The 19,312-nt window shown below is 38.0% G+C and overlaps 1 protein-coding gene across 1 annotated transcript; it reads left to right on the forward strand.

Moving 5' to 3' along the window:
• The first annotated feature begins 1,120 nt into the window (after nt 1-1,120).
• Nucleotides 1,121-2,684, forward strand: LOC145665978 (uncharacterized). The gene is made up of 3 exons (XM_081733084.1): nt 1,121-1,173; nt 1,510-1,726; nt 2,157-2,684. The coding sequence occupies exons 1-3, from the start codon at nt 1,121-1,123 to the stop codon at nt 2,682-2,684; spliced, it is 798 nt and encodes a 265-aa protein (XP_081589210.1).
• The last annotated feature ends 16,628 nt before the right edge of the window (nt 2,685-19,312 follow it).

The following is a 19,312-nucleotide window of genomic DNA, read 5'->3' on the forward strand; positions in this document are numbered from 1 at the left end:
TTGCATTCGCAATAATCTGTTTCGTAATTCTAAGAAATTATGTAAGAAGAATAACTATTTCTTCAAGTTTCATCATAAATTTTAGATGTTATTCTACTTTTTCTTCTGGGAAAAATTGCTGGGATATAGTTCTGTTATTAGCAGGGTTGTTTGCATCTACTTTAGTAAATATGAATATTATTTCTTTTTAATTCCTACAGGAAAATGGAAAATTGATTCAGTTGAAAAAAAAAAAACAGTTTGACATTGAAACTGAAACGAAAACGAACATAAAACGAAGTTTCTTCGGTCTAATATCAAGTCATTTCACAAAAAAAATTTATTCGGTTTTCCAGTATTTCATCTCCAACGTGCTACGACTCATAGTACCTAAAATGTGCCACAGTTCACATCCTTAGGACATGTTTGATGGCCATATATTAAACAAATAGGGCTAATGCAACAGGATGCATAAGGGGGCCCTTAAGAAAGGGTCTTAGTCTCCTACATTAAAATTACTTTTTCGGCATCACCTTATCAGCTGATTTGTCTTCTATACGTGATTCTATACTATATGCCATAATATCATACATACTTCTATTTTCATATTTATATTGTCAATGTAAATAGCAGGAATACAAAATACAAATATCATAATTGAATGTTTTTGTAGAGTTTCAACTCAAATCAAAAGGTCAGATAATCGGGGAGGGAAAGGGATTTATAAGATTTTGTTTCAGTTTGGTACTCTTGAAGGTGATTGGCTACTGTGTTCACCGGTAGCCAATCAGCGTTCAGAACACCTGACGGCTTCGAAAAGTGAAAGTTCTGAGATCGAGACAGTAATCTGTATAAAATTCAATTCAAATTTTTAATCTGTCACTTTATAAGTATCAATAGGAATAGTAAGCAGCACAGAACGGCAGAATTTGTCAGTTCGAAATACGGGGGGAAAGTGCTCGCGTACGAAGGGTTCTTATACCGGATTAATAGACGTAGTAAAGAAAAGACATATTGGAAATGTACACGTGGGTGCAAAGCGACAGTTGTTGTTTTGGGTGACGATGTTTTATCAAAGAGTGGAGTACACTCTCATGAAACAGAAAGGAGCAAAATTGAAGCAAGATGCTTAATAGACAGGATGAAGTGTAAAGTGTCCGAGAATCCTGTAGATGCAGTCCCAAAAGTTTACAGGTAAGACTAAATTTTCTTTTTAAATGAGTAGTTATTTTATTGGTTAGTTCTATCTTCTAGTTAAAAATTAACTACTTTTTTCTTTCGTTTTTTAACATTACGTTAAGAGACACCAAATAGTTGATCTGGGTAAACTGAAGTCAGTTTCTTGAAGGTAGTGGCCTAGTATCTCGCTAGTCGTGTGATACAAGTTCAAGTTAGCAGTACAAATAATCTCAGTTTACAAGTTTTGACTTCAAGCTTATTGCACTAGTCAGATGAATGTATTTTGCAGGTAAATTTTAACGAAACTATTCATGTATTTTTTTTATTTATTTCATTTGTTTCTATCTTCAGAGAAGTGATTGCAAAGGAAGGGATACAGGAAGAGGTTGCAGCCGCTTTGCCAACATTTGAGGGAATTAAACATACCCTGTATAACTGTAGAAGCGCAGAAAGGCCTGAACTTCCCACAACAAGAAATTGTATTAGGTTAGAGGGCAGGTGGAGACAGACATTAACAGGAGAGGAATTTCTCTTAATTGATGATGGTGTTGATTCTGATCGATTATTGGTAACTGAATTTATTATTATTCAATTTTAATTACAATAACTTTCGTAAAGTACTTAATGTTAGCAGTGTTAAGTTTACAGACATTAATTAATATCATCTAGTTTGAATTTACTTAATAGGATCCTCAAAGTTTAGTTTTGGAGCCAGAGGTGTACTAATACAATTAACTGATTCAAATAAGGGATTTCAATTGTATTATATTCTGGGCACGAGCTTTAGATAACTTTAACATTCAAGTATGCATCCTTAAATTTTTAGCTAGAATTAAGTATGCTGGTCATCACACTTCAAGCTTGCAGCATGTCTGAAAATTCAATATTAAATATATATTTTGTTTGAATTTAATAAGTTTGTTAATATGTTAATTAGCTAATACACTAATAATTATCAATATATTAGGGGAGCTAAATATTAATATTATATTCTGCAGGTCTTTGGGACAACCGGAAATTTACGGAAGCTTTCAACCACAAAGACAGTTTGGATGGATGGTACTTTTAAAGCAGCTCCCCGTATATATCAGCAGCTGTACACCATACATGGGACATATTTGGGGCAGACTTTTCCGTTTCTATTTTGTTTATTGCCTTCTAAGAAAGAGGAAGACTATCGTAGGATGCTGCTTCTCATTAAAGATGCGGCTTCTGCAAATGGTCTTTCCTTTAATCCTACTACAGTGATTATAGACTTTGAAAGAGCGGTAATCAATGCCGTTACTGGTGTTTTTCCGGATGCAGCCATTCGTGGGTGTTTCTTCCATTACACCCAATGTTTATGGAGGAAAGTTCAGTCATTGGGGTTGTCCACTTTTTATGAAGAAGACAAAGAGGTCAGGAAGTGGATAAGACGTGCTGCTGCACTACCACTTGTGCCAGTGGAGCAAGTGGGTGACATGTTCCTGCATCTCCAGGAAAATGCCCCGGAAGTACAAAACGCAGAGAAGTTTCATACTATTTAGTCGAAACATGGCTGGACGATGCAGACGCCATTTTCACAAAGTAAGTACGATATAGCAGTTACCTTATTTTCTACGCTATTTCACTATCTGTTTTTCGTTTGATTTTTTTTTTTCAAATATATGTGGTTTTCGTTTGGGAAACGAAATCTACGTTAGCAGTGATTAGTATTTCATATATAGGCCTACTCATTCGGTCATTTTAGTCCTTTATGTTTTTCCATTAGTTTCGTTTGTCATTGTTGTATTGCCTATGTGTTCTACAATTGTGAGCTCAAAAGTGTCTGGATATGAAATGGTGCATAGTGTCTTTAATGGAGTGTGGTAAGCGTAATTATTATTCTCATTCCATAAAAAATCATTTCTGAGATCTGCATGCCAATACGAAATTTTAATCTGCTCATACCAGAGATCTGAAATTAACTCTATACTAGTGTAATGATTACAAAACTGAATACTTATAAATTTACCGTGTTACTAACAACAAACAACAGACGTTATCCTTAACGTTATCTACGACAGACGTTAACATGCAACTTCCAATCGTTGTTGAATGTCTATTGTCAAGCTTTGATTTGTTTTATGTAATTAATGTTTCTCTCTTTTCCAGAGATATATGGAACCAATATGATAATGTTGAGGGAAGAACAAATAATGTTGTAGAGGGCTGGCACTCTAAATTAAACAGAAAACTGACAAGAGAACATCCAAATATTTTTACATTTGTACAGCTGTTGCAGCAAGAACAGAGTGAGAATGAAGCTTGTATGCTGATGTTGGAGGTAGGAAAAAAGCCGAAGGAACCAAAGCTGAAATATAAGCGAATTGAACAAAAAATAAAATCATTGAAGGCACGTCTGGAATCACATGTAATAGACTTGGTGGCTTACACAGATGCAATTGCATACTTTTTGCATTTAGAACAGTGATGGTGAGATGTTTTAAATATATTGGCTATATTAACGATATATGGTATTAACATTGACAATATAAGTATATGTAACATTGCATGTAGTATAGAATCGTGTTAGAAGACAAATTACCTGTTAAGGTAATGCCAAAGAAGGAGCAGTGATGTAAAAGACAAAGGCTCTTTTTTTTCAAAAGGGCCGCCTTATGCATCCTCTTGCATTGTTTGTTTAATGTATGGCCGAACATGTCTTGAGGATGTGAATTGTGGCACTTTTTAGTACTGCAAGCCTTAGTATGCTGAAGATAAACTACTGGAAAACCGATTAAAATTCGGTTGTGAAATGAATTGATATTAGCCCGAAGTAAGTCTGTTTCGTGTTCGTTTCAGATACAATGTCAAACGGGTTACTGGCAACTGAATCAATCAATTCGAGGAAAGAGATATGATGGAGACAAACACTCTTTTTAAAGGCCGCCTTATGCATCCTCTTGCGTTGTTTGTTTAATAGTTGGCCAGACATGTCTTGGGGATGTGAACTGTGGCATTTTTTAGTACTGCAAGTCTTAGCATGCTGGAGGTAAACTACTGGAAACCCAAATAAAATTTTGTTCTGAAATTGCTTGATATTAGATCTCTTTTTTTTTTTTAATGTTTGTTTCACATACAATGTCTAACATTCTTGCAACTGAGTCAACCAATTTTCCATGTATGATGAAACTTGTAGAGGTGGTGGTTGTTTTTACAGAAGCTTTTAGAAATACTAAAGAAATATTCCCTACAAAAATTCCTCCCTGCACATAATTCCCCGTCTCGAAAGAGTAGGCACAACGGGAAGTAGGCACAACGGGAATTACCGTTCTGCCTAGAGATAAGATAATTAAAAATATTTTCTTTAAAGTGCTGGAGGGTCTGTAGGCAGAACGGGAAGTAGGCACAACGGGAATGAACCGAAAGTATACCTGGTAGTATCAACACGCTTACGCCGGAAACTAGAAACAAACACACACACACACACACACACACACACACACACACACACAGGGACAGAGAGAGAGAAAGAGAATATCTTGTTGTACCTTTATACTGAATGCACCATTACTCACAAAATCAGTTAAAAAAGATAAAAGTTGTAAATGAAACTTTCAAAGATTGGTACCACTGCTGCGTGTCACACATGAGATTGTTCCATAATGATTGATTCGTAATATGATGTATATGGGTTTCTTAATGGTAGTATAACAAAATGCCTTCAAATTGACCACTAAATAAAAAGTGAAATTTATTTCTCAAATTTTGTAAAATCGAAGTCGGTGGGCATTATGGGAACAGTCTACAATAACAATATATGCAAATAAATATTAATATACTTCACGTTTTCCAGTGGGTGCAAGAAAGCTTCGAATAGTATTTGTTGCCAGAAGCATTAGCTGATGTAAATATATACATACATATATATATATATATATATATATATATATATATATATATATATATATATATATATATATATATATATTATGTGATCAAAAGTATCCGGACACCTCCAAAAACATACCTTTTCATATTAGGTGAATTGTGCTGCCACCTACTTCCAGGTACTCATTACACTGGTCGACAAAATGAAACTTTTTTTCGCTCCCACGAACGAAAATAGGCGATTCCTATAGGTTTCGAGCTCCTGAGTTCGAATCGGTAACCCGTTTTTCTCCAGGACGTACCAGTTTTCAGGGAGGAGGGGGTGTTTCAATATCCATCCAAAGATGCTATTCTCCACACATAATAATTTGCACGTTATAATTTAAATATCAATATAAATTATGCAGATAAAATTGCATAAAAAAGTTAAAATTTAACACTTGCGTGTCAGTTGGTTTTCCTACTCCTTTTGTAATCACTACAGGGTGTCTCGCGTGTCACATTCCAACAGAAGTCTGCCAACATATTCACACTCTATTTACCACTGTAGCGCCTCTCCATGGTAGCTATTTGCTGGTGCAACCTTTCCTCGTGTTCGTCAGAGACCTCCCCCAAGCTGTACATTCCAGGGAAGAAGTCCAGGTGGCAATGCAGGAAGTGTAACTTTAGGGACATGTTACATCCCATGTTACGAAATGAAGTAATTAACCTGCCCACAATGTTTTTGTAATCAGGTGGCTTACGATTCCCTAGAAAATTACTGCACACTTCTTGAAAGGTCTCCCAATCCTCACTTTCCACTTCATTAAGTTTAGAAGAAAATGTAGTATCCTTAAAAACGTCTCTGATTTGAGGTCCCTTAAAACCACCTTCTTTCATCTTGGCCTCACTGAGTCTTGAGAATAGTTTTCTGAGATGATTAAATGCTTCACCATCCCGGTTCAGGGCCTTCACAAAGACCTTCATAAGCCCTAATTTGATACGAAGGGGTGGTAAGAATATTTTCTCTTGATCCACAAGACGTTCATTAGCCACGTTCATCTCCCCTAGGACCAGTTGCTTCCTTGGCGGCAATTTGTGATGGTGTGCTGATCTGTGGCTCGACTATCCCAATGACACAAGAAGCAGCAGTGCTTTGTGGAACCTCCGTGTAAATCGGTGAGAATGGCAATAACCTTAAGGTCAGCGCATACAGACCACTGGAACTGTTCGTACTTTATTTTCTGCAAGGGGTTTTGCATGTTCTCGTATGTTTCTTTCATAGGTACAGCATGAGCAATAAGGATGGCTGGCTTTTCACTGCAGTTGTGTAGTAACACTGCCTTTAGACTTATCCTAGAGGAATCTACGAATAGCCTCCAATCTTCAGTGTTGTAGTTCAACTTCAGTTGTCCCATAAGCGATGGAATGTCACTGTAATACACCAAATCACCATCCTTTGTAAAATTTGGAACTAGGCTCACCTCTCTTTTCCTATACATCGATATATTCACTTCTTGGTTTAGTAGATTCCATTGTTGAAGTCGTGGTGCAAGCAACAAAGCCTTAGACTTGGGAAGGTTTATGTCTCTAATCAGATTATTTAGCTCTTCCTGTCTTATCACATGTAGTTCATTAGTGTCAGGCACTGGAGCGTAATTGGGATCTGACTGTGTACTCGAAGATTGTGCAACACCCTCACAAGCAGCAGGTTTTTCATCGGATGAAACACTGCATAGGGTGTATGAGTCTAGTGGTACGAGTACAGGCAGACAAACATGTTTCACAGGTCTCCTCGCAGAATCCAAGTTATGATACTGTATTTTATCCTTCATGTTTTTTGAGAAACCTTTTATATTAGTCAGGCAGAAGTAACAGTCTGAAACATGATCATGGAGCTCGCACCAAACCATAGGTATGACAAACGGCATCAATTTATATTTACCTTTCAACCATCCTGTGAGAGTACACGCACACGAGTTACAACTTTGTTTTGGAGCCGAAACCCGATCCTGGTCGCCAATTTTACACCCGAAGTACAGATGGTAGGCTGTCTTCAGGAACGGTGACACGGCCTACTTTGTCCCTTGAAAATCACTTTCACATATATGTTGCAGAGTGAATCTGTCGAATTGTTGCAAGTTCTAGGCATGTTCGTTTAGCACAAACGTCAATATTTCACGCAGAAATATTTTTCACCTACGGTATACACAGACACAGCGTAACACCACCTTCTAACGCAAAGATAACTCGAAACTGAAATATTTGCTTCACGCGACAACGTGATTTATGTCTTGGCGCCTTTTCTCAACAATCTGTCTATCGTCTAGACAAAAAGAGAGCCAACGAATGATCGCAAGTTGATTACGAAACCTTTCTCCGTCAATAACGCCTAGGTTTTAGTGTATGCAGTGTGGAACGACAATAAATCTTTGCAACCCAATGGGAGGGGGTACGTTTCCGAGAGTCGTGAGCTAGAGAAAAGAATGTTCCTGGAATATAGCCTAGTAGGAGTTCTTCGATTAAGACAAAAATTCAGATTTATGCACTCCAAACACGGAAAACACATATTAAATACGAAAAATTCGATTTTTCTCTCAATTATGGAAACAGCACCCCGCCAAAAAAAACTTACGTGCTGGAAGTTTCTTGATGAGATATTCGTAATCAGCGTCTTGAAATCTATCCGGAACACCCTTTCACCCTTGTGGGAGGATTTTTATGCCGACCAGTGTTATCAGCGACCCCAATAGTCATTAGACATCGTGAGAAAAGCAGAATGGGGCCCTCCGTGGAACTCAGGGACTTCGAACGTGGTCAGGTGATTGGTTGTCACTTGTTTCAGAAGTCTGTACGCGAGATTTCCACACTCCTAAACATCCCTAGGTCCACTGTGTCTGATGTCATATTGAAGTGGACACGTGAAGGGACACGTACAGCACAAAAGCATACAGGCCGACCTCGTCTGTTGACTGACAGAGACCGCCGACAGTTGAAGAGAGTCGTAAAGTGTAATAGGCAGACATCTATCCAGATCATCATACAGGAATTTCAAACTGCATCAGGATCCACTCCAAGTACTATGACAGTTAGCCGTGAGGTGAGAAAACGCGGATTTCACGGTCGAGCGGCTGCTCATAAGCCATACATCACGGAGGTAAATGCCAAACGACGCCTCGCTTGGTGTAAGGAGCGTAAACACTGGATGATTGAACAGAGGAAAAACGTTGTGTGGAGTGACGAATCACGTTGTGTGGCGATCCGATGGCAGGGTGTGGGTGTGGCGAATGCCCGGTGAACGTCATTTGTCAGCGTGTGTAGTGCCAACAGTAAAATTCGGAGGAGGTGGTGTTATGGCGTGGTTTTGTTTTTCTTGTAGGAGGCTTGCACCCCTTGTTGTTTTTCGTGGCACTCTCACAGCGCAGGCCTACGGCGATGTTTTAAGCACCTTCTTGCTTCCCACTGTTGAAGAGCAATTCGGGGATGGCGATTGCATCTTTCAACACGATCGAGCACCTGTTCATACTGCACGGCCTATGGCGCAGTGGTTACACGACCATAACATTCCTGTAATGGAGTTGCTTGAACAGAGTCCTGACTTGAATCCTATAGATCACCTTTGGGATGTTTTGAAACGCCGACTTCGTGCTAGGTCTCACCGACCTACATTGATACCTCTCCTCAGTTCAGCACTCCGTGAAGAATGGGCTGCCATTCCCCAAGAAACTTTCCAGCATCTGATTGAAATTATGCCTGGGAGAGTGGAAGCTGTCATCAAGGCTAAGGTGGGCCAACACCCTATTTAATTCCAGCAGTACCGATGGAGGGCGCCACTAAATTGTAAGTCATTTTCAGTCAGGTGTCCGAATACTTTTGATCACAGTGTACATATATATATAATATTCTGACACACAAAAGTATAAGAACTATCATAGGGAACAAGGGCTAATGTGTCTTGTCACGTGGTCAGCGAGTGACGTGACTCAGTTGCGTCACTGCTTGTGAAAAGAAATACGAACCAGGTCACCGGCAGCAGATACCGAAGCCAGTCTTTCTTTCAGAAAACATTTCCCGGGGGGCACTCTTAATATTCTAGGGGGACACTCTTAATATTCTACTTATTATTATATTATAGACGTATTATTTTGATGTCCTTCGGGGGGCACTCTCAGAGCTCCGTAGTGGCAGTGATCCCCCAAAAAACATGTCTGGAAGAAACACTGAACGAGGCCTCTTGTCCTTTTCTGTTTTCTTTTCCTCTCTTTTATTGCCCAAATTATGTATGGTGTTGCCAGGACAAGTAGAAATACACGGGACACGCAGAAACACACATATAACCATTCATGGTTCGAGATTGCAGTGTCCATTCGGCGACTGTTTAGTTCATATGGTTCGTAGAATTATTTCTACCGTCTCAAGTTATTCCTGTCTGAGAAATAGCTGTTAATAGTAAGCAAGAGCTTCGTCTTCATTTGCTGCTCAAAAAGAAGAAAGGAGGGGAGAAAAAAGAATGTATGTGCGTCTTATGCTATAAATGAGATTGCGAACTGGCCTGTATCATACTTTGTATCGTGATCTGTGTGCAGACAAAATGAAGTTCTTCAACTACTTCCGTATGTGGAAATCTTTATTTGATGAACTTCTGGAGTTAATAGGACAGATATTATAGGGCTTGACACAGTGATGAGAACAAGTATTACGCCAGAAGAGACGCTAGCTATAACTTTAAGGTAAGAACGACGAACTCAGACGAGATACCATAATCGCTCCACATATCTATTGCAAAAACAGAATACCAAAATTTGGCATTTGTCCAAGGGTTATCGTAGGAGTAACGGACGGACGTACTAACAGTAGTACAATATTGTAAATCCCGCTACGTGATAATAATAATAGTAATAAACGTAGGCCAGAAATGATTCATTTGGCATTAGGGGTGACTGAAAATGTTATGATTAATATAAATGACTAATACTCAAAGAACAAAATACAATAGACGACCAGGCAGGGTTGGATAATAATAATAATAATAATAATAATAATAATAATAATAATAATAATAATAATAATAGAAGTCAAATTAAACACTCTTCAAATAATAATTGATTTAGCAAGTCTATTCGCTTCAATCATTGGTCGTCGAAGCTAAATGGAATTTTAACGTAACGAAGAGACCGGTGAGTATGGTGTACTCATTTCCCCCGCATTTCTCCTGTGCATGTTCTTTCCTCAACACCTTGTCACAATATTAATCTAGATAAATTTCAACATTCCGATTATTTTATTTATTTTAATGAAATTCTTATTATTTATTTATTCAAACAATTACGGCCGAAAATTGAAATCGAATTTCTTTCATTATTGCACTAATGTATATTGTAAAACTCAGACTCATCATTCTCTGTAACTTTATTTCAAACAACAAGAAAAGATCGTGAATTTGTAGTAATTCAAGTCTTTCTTCACAGCATATGTAAAATGAAAATTTATTAAAATTTATACTAAAACGAAATAAAGGTATGCATAAAATAAATTTTTTCATTATTATTATTTTCGATCATGTTAAAAATTTCTCCCATCGGGGAGGTGTGGAAACCCCGCGACTGAAGCACAAGAGCGCCGATCCTTGGGGGTCCAGGGGGCCTCGGACCCCCAAAGCTCATATGGGCCCCCTCATTGGATTTGTGAATATTCAATATTTGGCATGATTTGAATGCAATTTGTCTTAAAATCCTCATATATATGTCGTCTGAATCTGACTGCCCCGCCCCCAAATTTACAGAGAAATCGACGTCCTTGCTAGTGTGCATGTTTCGTCTGATCAGCATTTTTTTTAAACATACATCGGATCAACATACACTGGCAACCTTATGCGGTGACGGTCACTGTAGTGTCCCGTACGAAGGCTATAATTTATAGCAATGATTTTTCCTCGAGTCACGGACACTGAGAGTTGCTCGAGACAGTTGCGCGAGAGCGGTCGGTGACGGCAACCGGTTTAGTGACGGCAACTGTAGTTGCCTCGTACGAATACTACAATTTAAACCAATGCTTCACAAGCAGTTGTGTCACCGAATTGCGTCACTTAGTGACTGCGTATGAATTAGCAGTAAAACTTACAACGAAATTTGTGTTTCATTCTACAAGCCCAACCCCTCGCGTGAGAACCTGTGCACAATCTTCCTAATATGCCATTTATCCACCCCCAAAGGAGAAGTGAACAATAGTGGTAGTTTGCAAAACTTTTAAACATATATTAACAAGTAATGCTTCACAAACTTAACAAACGTTTGGCTGCAAGAGTTTTTTGAAGATTCAGAGAGTTTGTATCGAACTTCAATATGAACTTAAGTGCACACTATATCCATATTTTCGTTGAAAACTAATTTTGAACGTTTAGCAAATTAAATCAAACATGAAATTTTTTTTCAATGTATACCGAAGAACAATATAACGCTTTCATCAATCAAAAAAAGGAAGAAGGAATCTAAATAAATTGTTGAATCTATTTTTCCTATATTATTAATGCTCAGTTAGTCGAAGAGTGACTTTGGATGTCTGGTGATGTCCTATTCGTTTGTCGTGATGAAAATCTGTACACTGGTCTGGAGCCTTTACTGTTCAGAGTATCAAGCTCAAATTTTAAAATTAAGGTTTTTATAAGATTTTCCAAACGAAATTTTCGATTTTTACGACTCACAAAATTAAGGGTAGTTTATTGAAATGTAACAATCAACATTTACAAGTTTTTCGAAAATGTGTCACAATTCTATAACAAATGTCGCTTTTCTTGAGAAAGGTCCAGGAAAGGTAGTTACGTTTCTAATTTTGGTTTTTTGTAGACGATTTTGATAAATATTTCATAAATAACCCTAAGATAGGAAGTAACTTGGTGCTCCTGTAAAATTGAGATCCCCCGTGGCTTGTGATTAGCGTAAGAGTTCTCCGTACGGGACAACAGGGTTCAATTCGTGACGGGAGCTCGTGTGGTTCGCATCTCGAGTAAGCATAAGTACATGTCTCATGTAGTCATGCTGAAAGCGACGCTGAATTCTAATTCACTCATTTATCCTGATATAATTTACAAAAGGTAGTTTGTTCTTGAGGGTGTGTTTTTTTCGGTCGATTTTCTCACAAAGGACTCAGACAATTTTGTCCTCATTTCCTAAATACACATTTAATTATTATTAACATAACGATGGCTATTCTTGATTATTTCAATCCTAACTAAAGTCCAAGTTTTCAGTTCGAACACTGACAAATAAAATATTCGTCTTTAGAAAAGGTAAACTTCTTTTCGGTCCCGGATAGAGGAGGAAGTGCTGGTTAATGGGAGGAATACTGTAAGAATATGGTTGATAAGGAAGGGTGTCATATTGCTATTCATGCTTTGCGCAGCGTGAGGGCGAGCACTGTAAACCAACATCACCTGCGTGATTTAGAAACTGTCTTGGACATTTATTAGGATCTAACCACTGTAGTGACCATTTATGATTGCGAAAGGAGATCCATTTTCCATCTGAGCTGAAGATTGGATACATAAAACCTTCGTGGTTGTTCCGTACATTTAGTGAACTGCAAACATCCAAACTGCAAATCTTATTAACTGCCTTGAACTCATGTGGCACCCATGAGTCAAACTTTTTGAACTTACTGCTTGAACAAACAAGACGAACAACTGTGTTATAGTGTATGTCTAACTTGTCTACAATGACACGAATATTTTTGTCTAAGGTCTTCTTACCCAGTGTTTAGAGAATCACATGTGAGAATCACATAATGTTTGTCCTTAACCACAGGGCTCGTTTTGCAATGCTTTGTCACCGGAACGAAATTGGACAGATTAAGCAATGGTGCATTCATTCACTCGCCATTTTTAAACTAAATGCACTGTTAATGAAATTTGTCGTCACTGTGTCTAATGTCCCACTTGAATTCATAAAGAAAAATTAATCACAATTATGTTATTCATGGTACACTTACATACGACACTGTTGAACAACGTACTGCTTCCATCGTAGTCCATCCCTTTATTGTGTTGCAGAGGAGAGTTTCCCACAAGACTTTCCATGTGAACGTGTCGTTTGCACCAACCTAATAAAATTGTATCTGGAAGTTAACTGTTATATGTCGTTTTCTTCAAGTTCTCCTTCGACATACAGTAGTTTTTAGATCTAAGGAAGTGTTTTTATAATATGTGCAATGAGTGTGACGAAGACATGGAATTAATCTCTAGAAGCGAAGATATAGGTTAACTTCAAAGTATTGAAGAAAATGAACACAGAAGTAGAAGAATAAAACGTTAGGTAAATATTATGATGGAGAGGTCGAAACTCGCTTTCAAATGTTCGCCGATGGGCAGCAGGGATTGCTTCAGCCACTCCAATCTTTGGTGTATAGTTCGAACATACGCCAAAATAGAACATACACCATAGTCCATGGGGTTGAGATGCTGCGAGTAGGACGGCCATTTCACAGACCAGATGAGGTCCCGAAAATGGGTTCTGTACCAGTCTTTCGTCTGTTTTGCGCTGTGGGTCGGAGGTGAGTCCTGTTGCCGTCTCGCCGAATTGCCGCTTGCCACATGGAAATACCATGGTATCGAGACTGTTGCGTAAGTACACCTCATTATTGATCTACCCTTGACTTACTAAACCCAGAGGGCCTTGCCACTTGCGCAAATTGCGCTTCAGATCATGACCAATTGCAGATTTTGGAAGTGTTGGACGATGGTTGCGGTCCCGAGAGGCTCTGCGGACCAGGTCCTGCTCCACGGTGAACAGCTTTTCGTTGCAGAAAATCCACTTTTATCCCTGACCTCCGGCCCGGCGCTTGAAAAGGCGGCATCGTTCGAGTCGCATGCGCTTCCTTTTGTCCGTGAGTAGCTGAACTTTCTAGAGCCTCTAGCCTTGAGGTTGAGTTCCCTTTTCGCTATTTGCCGCACCGATTCGCTGTTGATAACTGTCTCGCGAGCGATTTTTCTAACGGAGACCCTAGGATTTTATTGCACTCGCTTTTTGATGATCTTGCGGTTCTTGGACGGGTTGATGGTGTTCTTTCTTTCTCTTCCGGGACGGTTGCCTTCCTGGCCGAGCTCCTGAAATCGCGATCGGCGTCTGAGACTATCGTTTCTGGAACCGAGCAAACGAACAATTTCTTATTGACGCTTTCCTTGAAGAAACAGTTCCAAAGTTGCCCTGCTTTTGTTTGCCATTTTGAAACAAAAAAAATTCTTCGCGAGGAAGCCATAAAAAAATGTACAGGTACACATGAATCCAACGAAACAACACTTATTTGGCTACAGGACACTACATATCTGGCAGGATATGTCGAACCTTGTACAGGTTAATTCTTGTCAGACTGTTTGTCTTCTTACGGACGCACCCCAACCAGTTTAGTCCTGTCGAAACATTTTTCTTGTAGTGACCACCTAGCACAGTGTTGTTGTTTTTTTTAACAATAATGTTAGTTTCAAGACATATCAGTTTGCTGAAAAATTACAGTTACTTAGACATGCGCCAAGAAATTATACTCTGAAATGTATTGGGCCATTATACAAAGCAAGAAAGATAACATAAAAGATTTTCATGAAGTGCTCCCTATATTCTTGATCAGCAAGATCTGTGGAACATCGTGCTCTTTTATGGAGTAATTCATTGCACAATGCATCAACTGTGGTTCTTTGCAAACAAATATCAGATAGCAGGTGTTATTTTTAAACAGTAATTTTGTTCTACAAATCGGATTGCAAAACCTTCAATGTGGTAACAAATTTTGCGTCTATGATCTCAATTTAATGAGACTTCAAAATACTTAACGCTTTTTGTCGCAAATGGATCGAAAATATTCGGTCGCGCTCACTCAATTAGATATTTAGTTGGGTTTCTAGCACAAGTTATTTCTACAAACGAATTTCACAAGAAGTTTATTTTGGGGGCAGGGTAAGTGTTCGTAGAATGTTCTCAAAAATCATAAAAACAAGTAATTTCAGAAACTTCTTTAGAATATGGCGTAAGTCATTTCTTCTGCTAAAGTTTACAACATCAACATCGTAGGTATTCCGAAATTATTAGCAGGTCACTTGCTGCAACTCAGAAGCTTCCATGTTCCACGGTCTTCCACTAACTTCTTCGTATTCATATACGATTTCTCTGTTTTGATATCATTCATTAATTATAGTCATCTTCGCCTCCTTCCTCTCTTTCCTGACACCATACCCTCTAGCATGTCTCTCATGATACAGTTCCTTCTTAGCCAATATCTCAACCAGTTTCTTTTCCTCTTCCTAATACTATCTAAAATTGTTCTTTTCTTCCCCACCATTTTCAACACCCTCTCATTCGTTTTACGCTCGACTAAGCTATTTCTCTGTATTCGTCTCCACATCTACATTCCAAAAGCTTCCAGTCGTTTTTAATCATTTTTTCATATTGTCCATGTTTCTCACCCATACAGTACAATACTCTATACGAAGCATTTTATGAGTATTTTTCTCAAGTCTTTATTCAAGGTTTCACAAAATAGTATTTTCTTTCTCCTAAAGGCTTCTTTCGCTATACCTATACTTGCTTTTATTTCACGTTTACATTTCACATCATTACTAATAATACTACCCAGATATCTGTTTTCCTATTTTCTCCCCTCCTACTTGTAAATTTGACACCGATCCCTTCGTTCCAATCGCCATAGCTTTTGTTTTTCTAACATTTATTTACATCTCATATGCTTCACAATCCTTCCTCAAGTTTTCTAACACCTTATTGATTTTCTTTTCAGATTCTGCAACAAGCGCCATATCATCTGCAAACCGTATTCACCTAATCATTCTACTTCCCACTGAAACGTCTTCTTTATTTTGTAGGCTCTTTTTCACTATTTCTTGTAGATAGATATTAAATAATGTATACGAGAGACGGTATTCCCTGTCGAATTCCCCTTCTAATTGCACTCTCTTCTGTCATTTCCTCTTTTATTCTAACACTTATTTGTTGGTTCATATATAAGTTTCTTATTAGTCTTCGATCTTTCCATTCTAACCCAACTTTCTTTACAACTTCCAACAACAATTCCCAATTTACACGGTCAAAAGCCCTTTTTAGATCAATAAATACCATAAACACGTCATTTCCTTTTCCTATGATAATAAACTTTCATCGATCATCCTTAATAATCCAATTGCGTCTTCTGTGCCTTTACCTTTCCTGAACTCAATCTGTTCCTCCACAACCTCTTCATTTGTTCTTCCATATAACCTTGTGTTCAAAATTCGAAGCAAAATTTTTGCTGAATGAGATATAAAACTAATAGTTCTATAATCCTCGAATGTTTTTGGATTCGTTTTCTTAGCCGTTGGTATCATGATCGTCTTCAGAAAGTCTTTTGGTCACTCTCGCATTTCATATATTTCATTGCAGAGTCCGAACAATTCTATCTTGTTCTTATCTTCCACTTTCTTGATGAATTCGATTGGTATATTATCTATCTCGGTTGACTTTCCATTTCTAATCTCGGATATAGCTTTTTCAAACTCATTTCGAAGAATACTAAACCCTTTATCATCCTCGTCTCCTTCAATTTCTACTTCCACATCTAGGCCACATTGTCTATCCCTACTCTCGTATCCCTCAACATATTCTTTCCATCTTCCTAAGACTTCACTTCTCTCGTTTAGGCTACTACCTCCCCGTTTTTATTTTAGACTGCCATCGCAATACTCCCTTGTTTGCTCCGTAGTTCCATAGATTTCACCTCCTTGTACATTTCCTCATATTTCTGAACTGTAATTCTTCTATGTCCTCGTATTTTCTTTTGTAAAACTCTTCCCGTGCTTTATATGTTTCCCTTCGCAACTTGTTTACCTTCCTGCACATCTTTCGGCCCTCTTCCGTATCAACCTGTTTCCATGTCCTCCTTTCCCTAATTTTTTTGCAACATGTTCCGTAATCAATTGTTTCTTAGCCGTTTTGTGTTCCTGATAACCCACTACTTCTTCTGCACCCTGCGTTACGCAATGTTTAATATTCTTCCACCGTCTATTAATACCTGCACCTACCCTTTCCTCGTTTGAGTCAAACGTCGCTGCAGAAGGGCGGAAGATATGACAGGCTTTTGCTGAGGCTATTATGACTATGCGGACAGTGTAGCAGTGGTTTAACATGTTTAAGGACGGTGAAGAAACACTCGAAGACGCACTACGTGCCGCAAGATTAACACATATACAAAATGAAGATCTTCAGGCAGCAATTGAGGCAAACAGTGGCCAGATATGTGATGAACTGGAACCATAATTCAATGTGAATGAAGAAACCACTCGGCAGCACCTCCATTAACTTGGGAAGCACTACAAGTTGGGTCGATGGATCCCACATGATTTAACTTCGGACCAGAAGGCAACGCGAGCAGACACCTATTATTCCTTGCTGTCTCGTCTCAGGAAGAAGCCATTTACGGGCAGCGTATTGATATATGATGAGACGTGGATCCCGTACGTAGCTCCACGGTGCCATCATCATTGGTTAGCATACCATGAACCGGTTCCAAAGGAGGCGAATCCAACACTTCATCAGTAGAAGGTCATCCTATGTGTTTGGTGGACTGCTTGCAGCAGCGTAGATACGGAACTGCTACCAGCTGGTCAGAGCATCAATGCAACTGTGTACTGTCAGCAGTTGAGCCGTGTTCAAGAAAAACTTACAACTCTGGAGAAAGCACTTCGCAAAGTCTGCATTCTGAGCCAGCACTTCGCAAAGATGTCCTCCTGTTACAAGACAACGCTAAGCTCCAAGTGGTTAGGATGACCCGTGAGACCATCGTACGCCTTGGATGTGAAACACTATAGCGTCAACCATACTCCCCGGACACTGCATCGTCCGATTATTACCTGTCCCATTCTTCTGACATTATCTTAGAGGGCTCCAGATCAAATCTCTAATTTATTTATTTATTTATTTATTGTCCTTCAACGGAGAATTGAATCTCCAATTACAGAAGGTACATAATATAGATAATTCATATAAGAAATATTATACATAATAGTAAGTATAATGATACTGACAAAATTCCTGTAAATATCTGACAAAGACAATAATAACTATCGTAAGAATATAAACCGTTAAACGTAAAGAGTATTACAAATAAAGAAACCATTAAAAGTGAAATAATTGCTTTACACATGTATATGCAAATACATGTATTCACATTCTAATACAATATATTTTTCAACTTCTTTGTATACAGAGACAGAGGTAATGCCAAATCTAGATCTTTGTTTAATACTGATATAGTATTAAACCTACTGCACATTCTATATAATGGTGAGCCTTTATACATTTCAGTTCTTGGAATATCTACAGTCAACAGATGTCGCTTACGTAGATAGCCTGGTCTAGCATTGAGTCCAATTTTTTGTAAGAAATTACCATTGTCAACATAAGAATTCATAATTTTATAGAGAAATAATTGTTGAAAAAACTCACGTCTGTTACTCAAACTAACATAATTAAATTTATCTAGAAGGGTTTTATACGATATTTTGTTTCTTATAGCGGAAGCTCCCATTGTTTTAAAATAGAGATACCTTAGGAATTTCTTTTGAATACTTTCTATTTTCTCCTGAAGAGATTTATAATATGGAGCCCAAACAACGCATGTATATTCTATTTTGGTCCGAACCAAGGTATTATACACCATAGAAATAGCTACAACATCATTTAAATTTCTGGTGTTCCGTATAATGAAACCAAGCTGTCTGTAGGCATGAAGAACCACTTCAGTGATATGGTTATCAAATGATAAATTACGTGTAATTTTTACCCCTAAATCTTTACATGTAGTAATTTCTTCCATGTTTTCACCATTAAGAGTATATGAATAACAATTAATACGCTCTTTCGCTCTTGATATTATCATAAATGCACATTTTTTGATATTAAGGTTAAGCTTATTTTCTACACCCCATTTATATACTGAATCAAGATCTTCTTGCAGTTCTATTGTATCTGTAATACACCTTACTTCTTTATATAATTTTACATCATCTGCATGCATAAGGTATTTGGAATGTTTTATGAGAACTGTAAGTCATTAATATACAATAAAAAAAATAATGGACCCAGATTTGATCCTTGAGGTACTCCCGAGGTAGCTACGTATTCTAATGATTTCGATTGTTTGTATTGAACAAAATATTTCCTTCTAGATAAGTATGATTTAATTAAATTCGAAAAAGGTTGAGTTAATCCATATGATGATAATTTATTTAAAAGTATGCTATGATTTATTTTGTCAAAGGCTTTACTAAAATCCAAGTAAATCGTGTGTGTAC

The sequence above is a fragment of the Thermobia domestica genome, chromosome 12, assembly GCF_964235325.1.
Source record: "Thermobia domestica chromosome 12, izTheDome1.hap1.1, whole genome shotgun sequence".
In the NCBI taxonomy this organism is placed as follows: Eukaryota; Metazoa; Arthropoda; class Insecta; order Zygentoma; family Lepismatidae; genus Thermobia; species Thermobia domestica.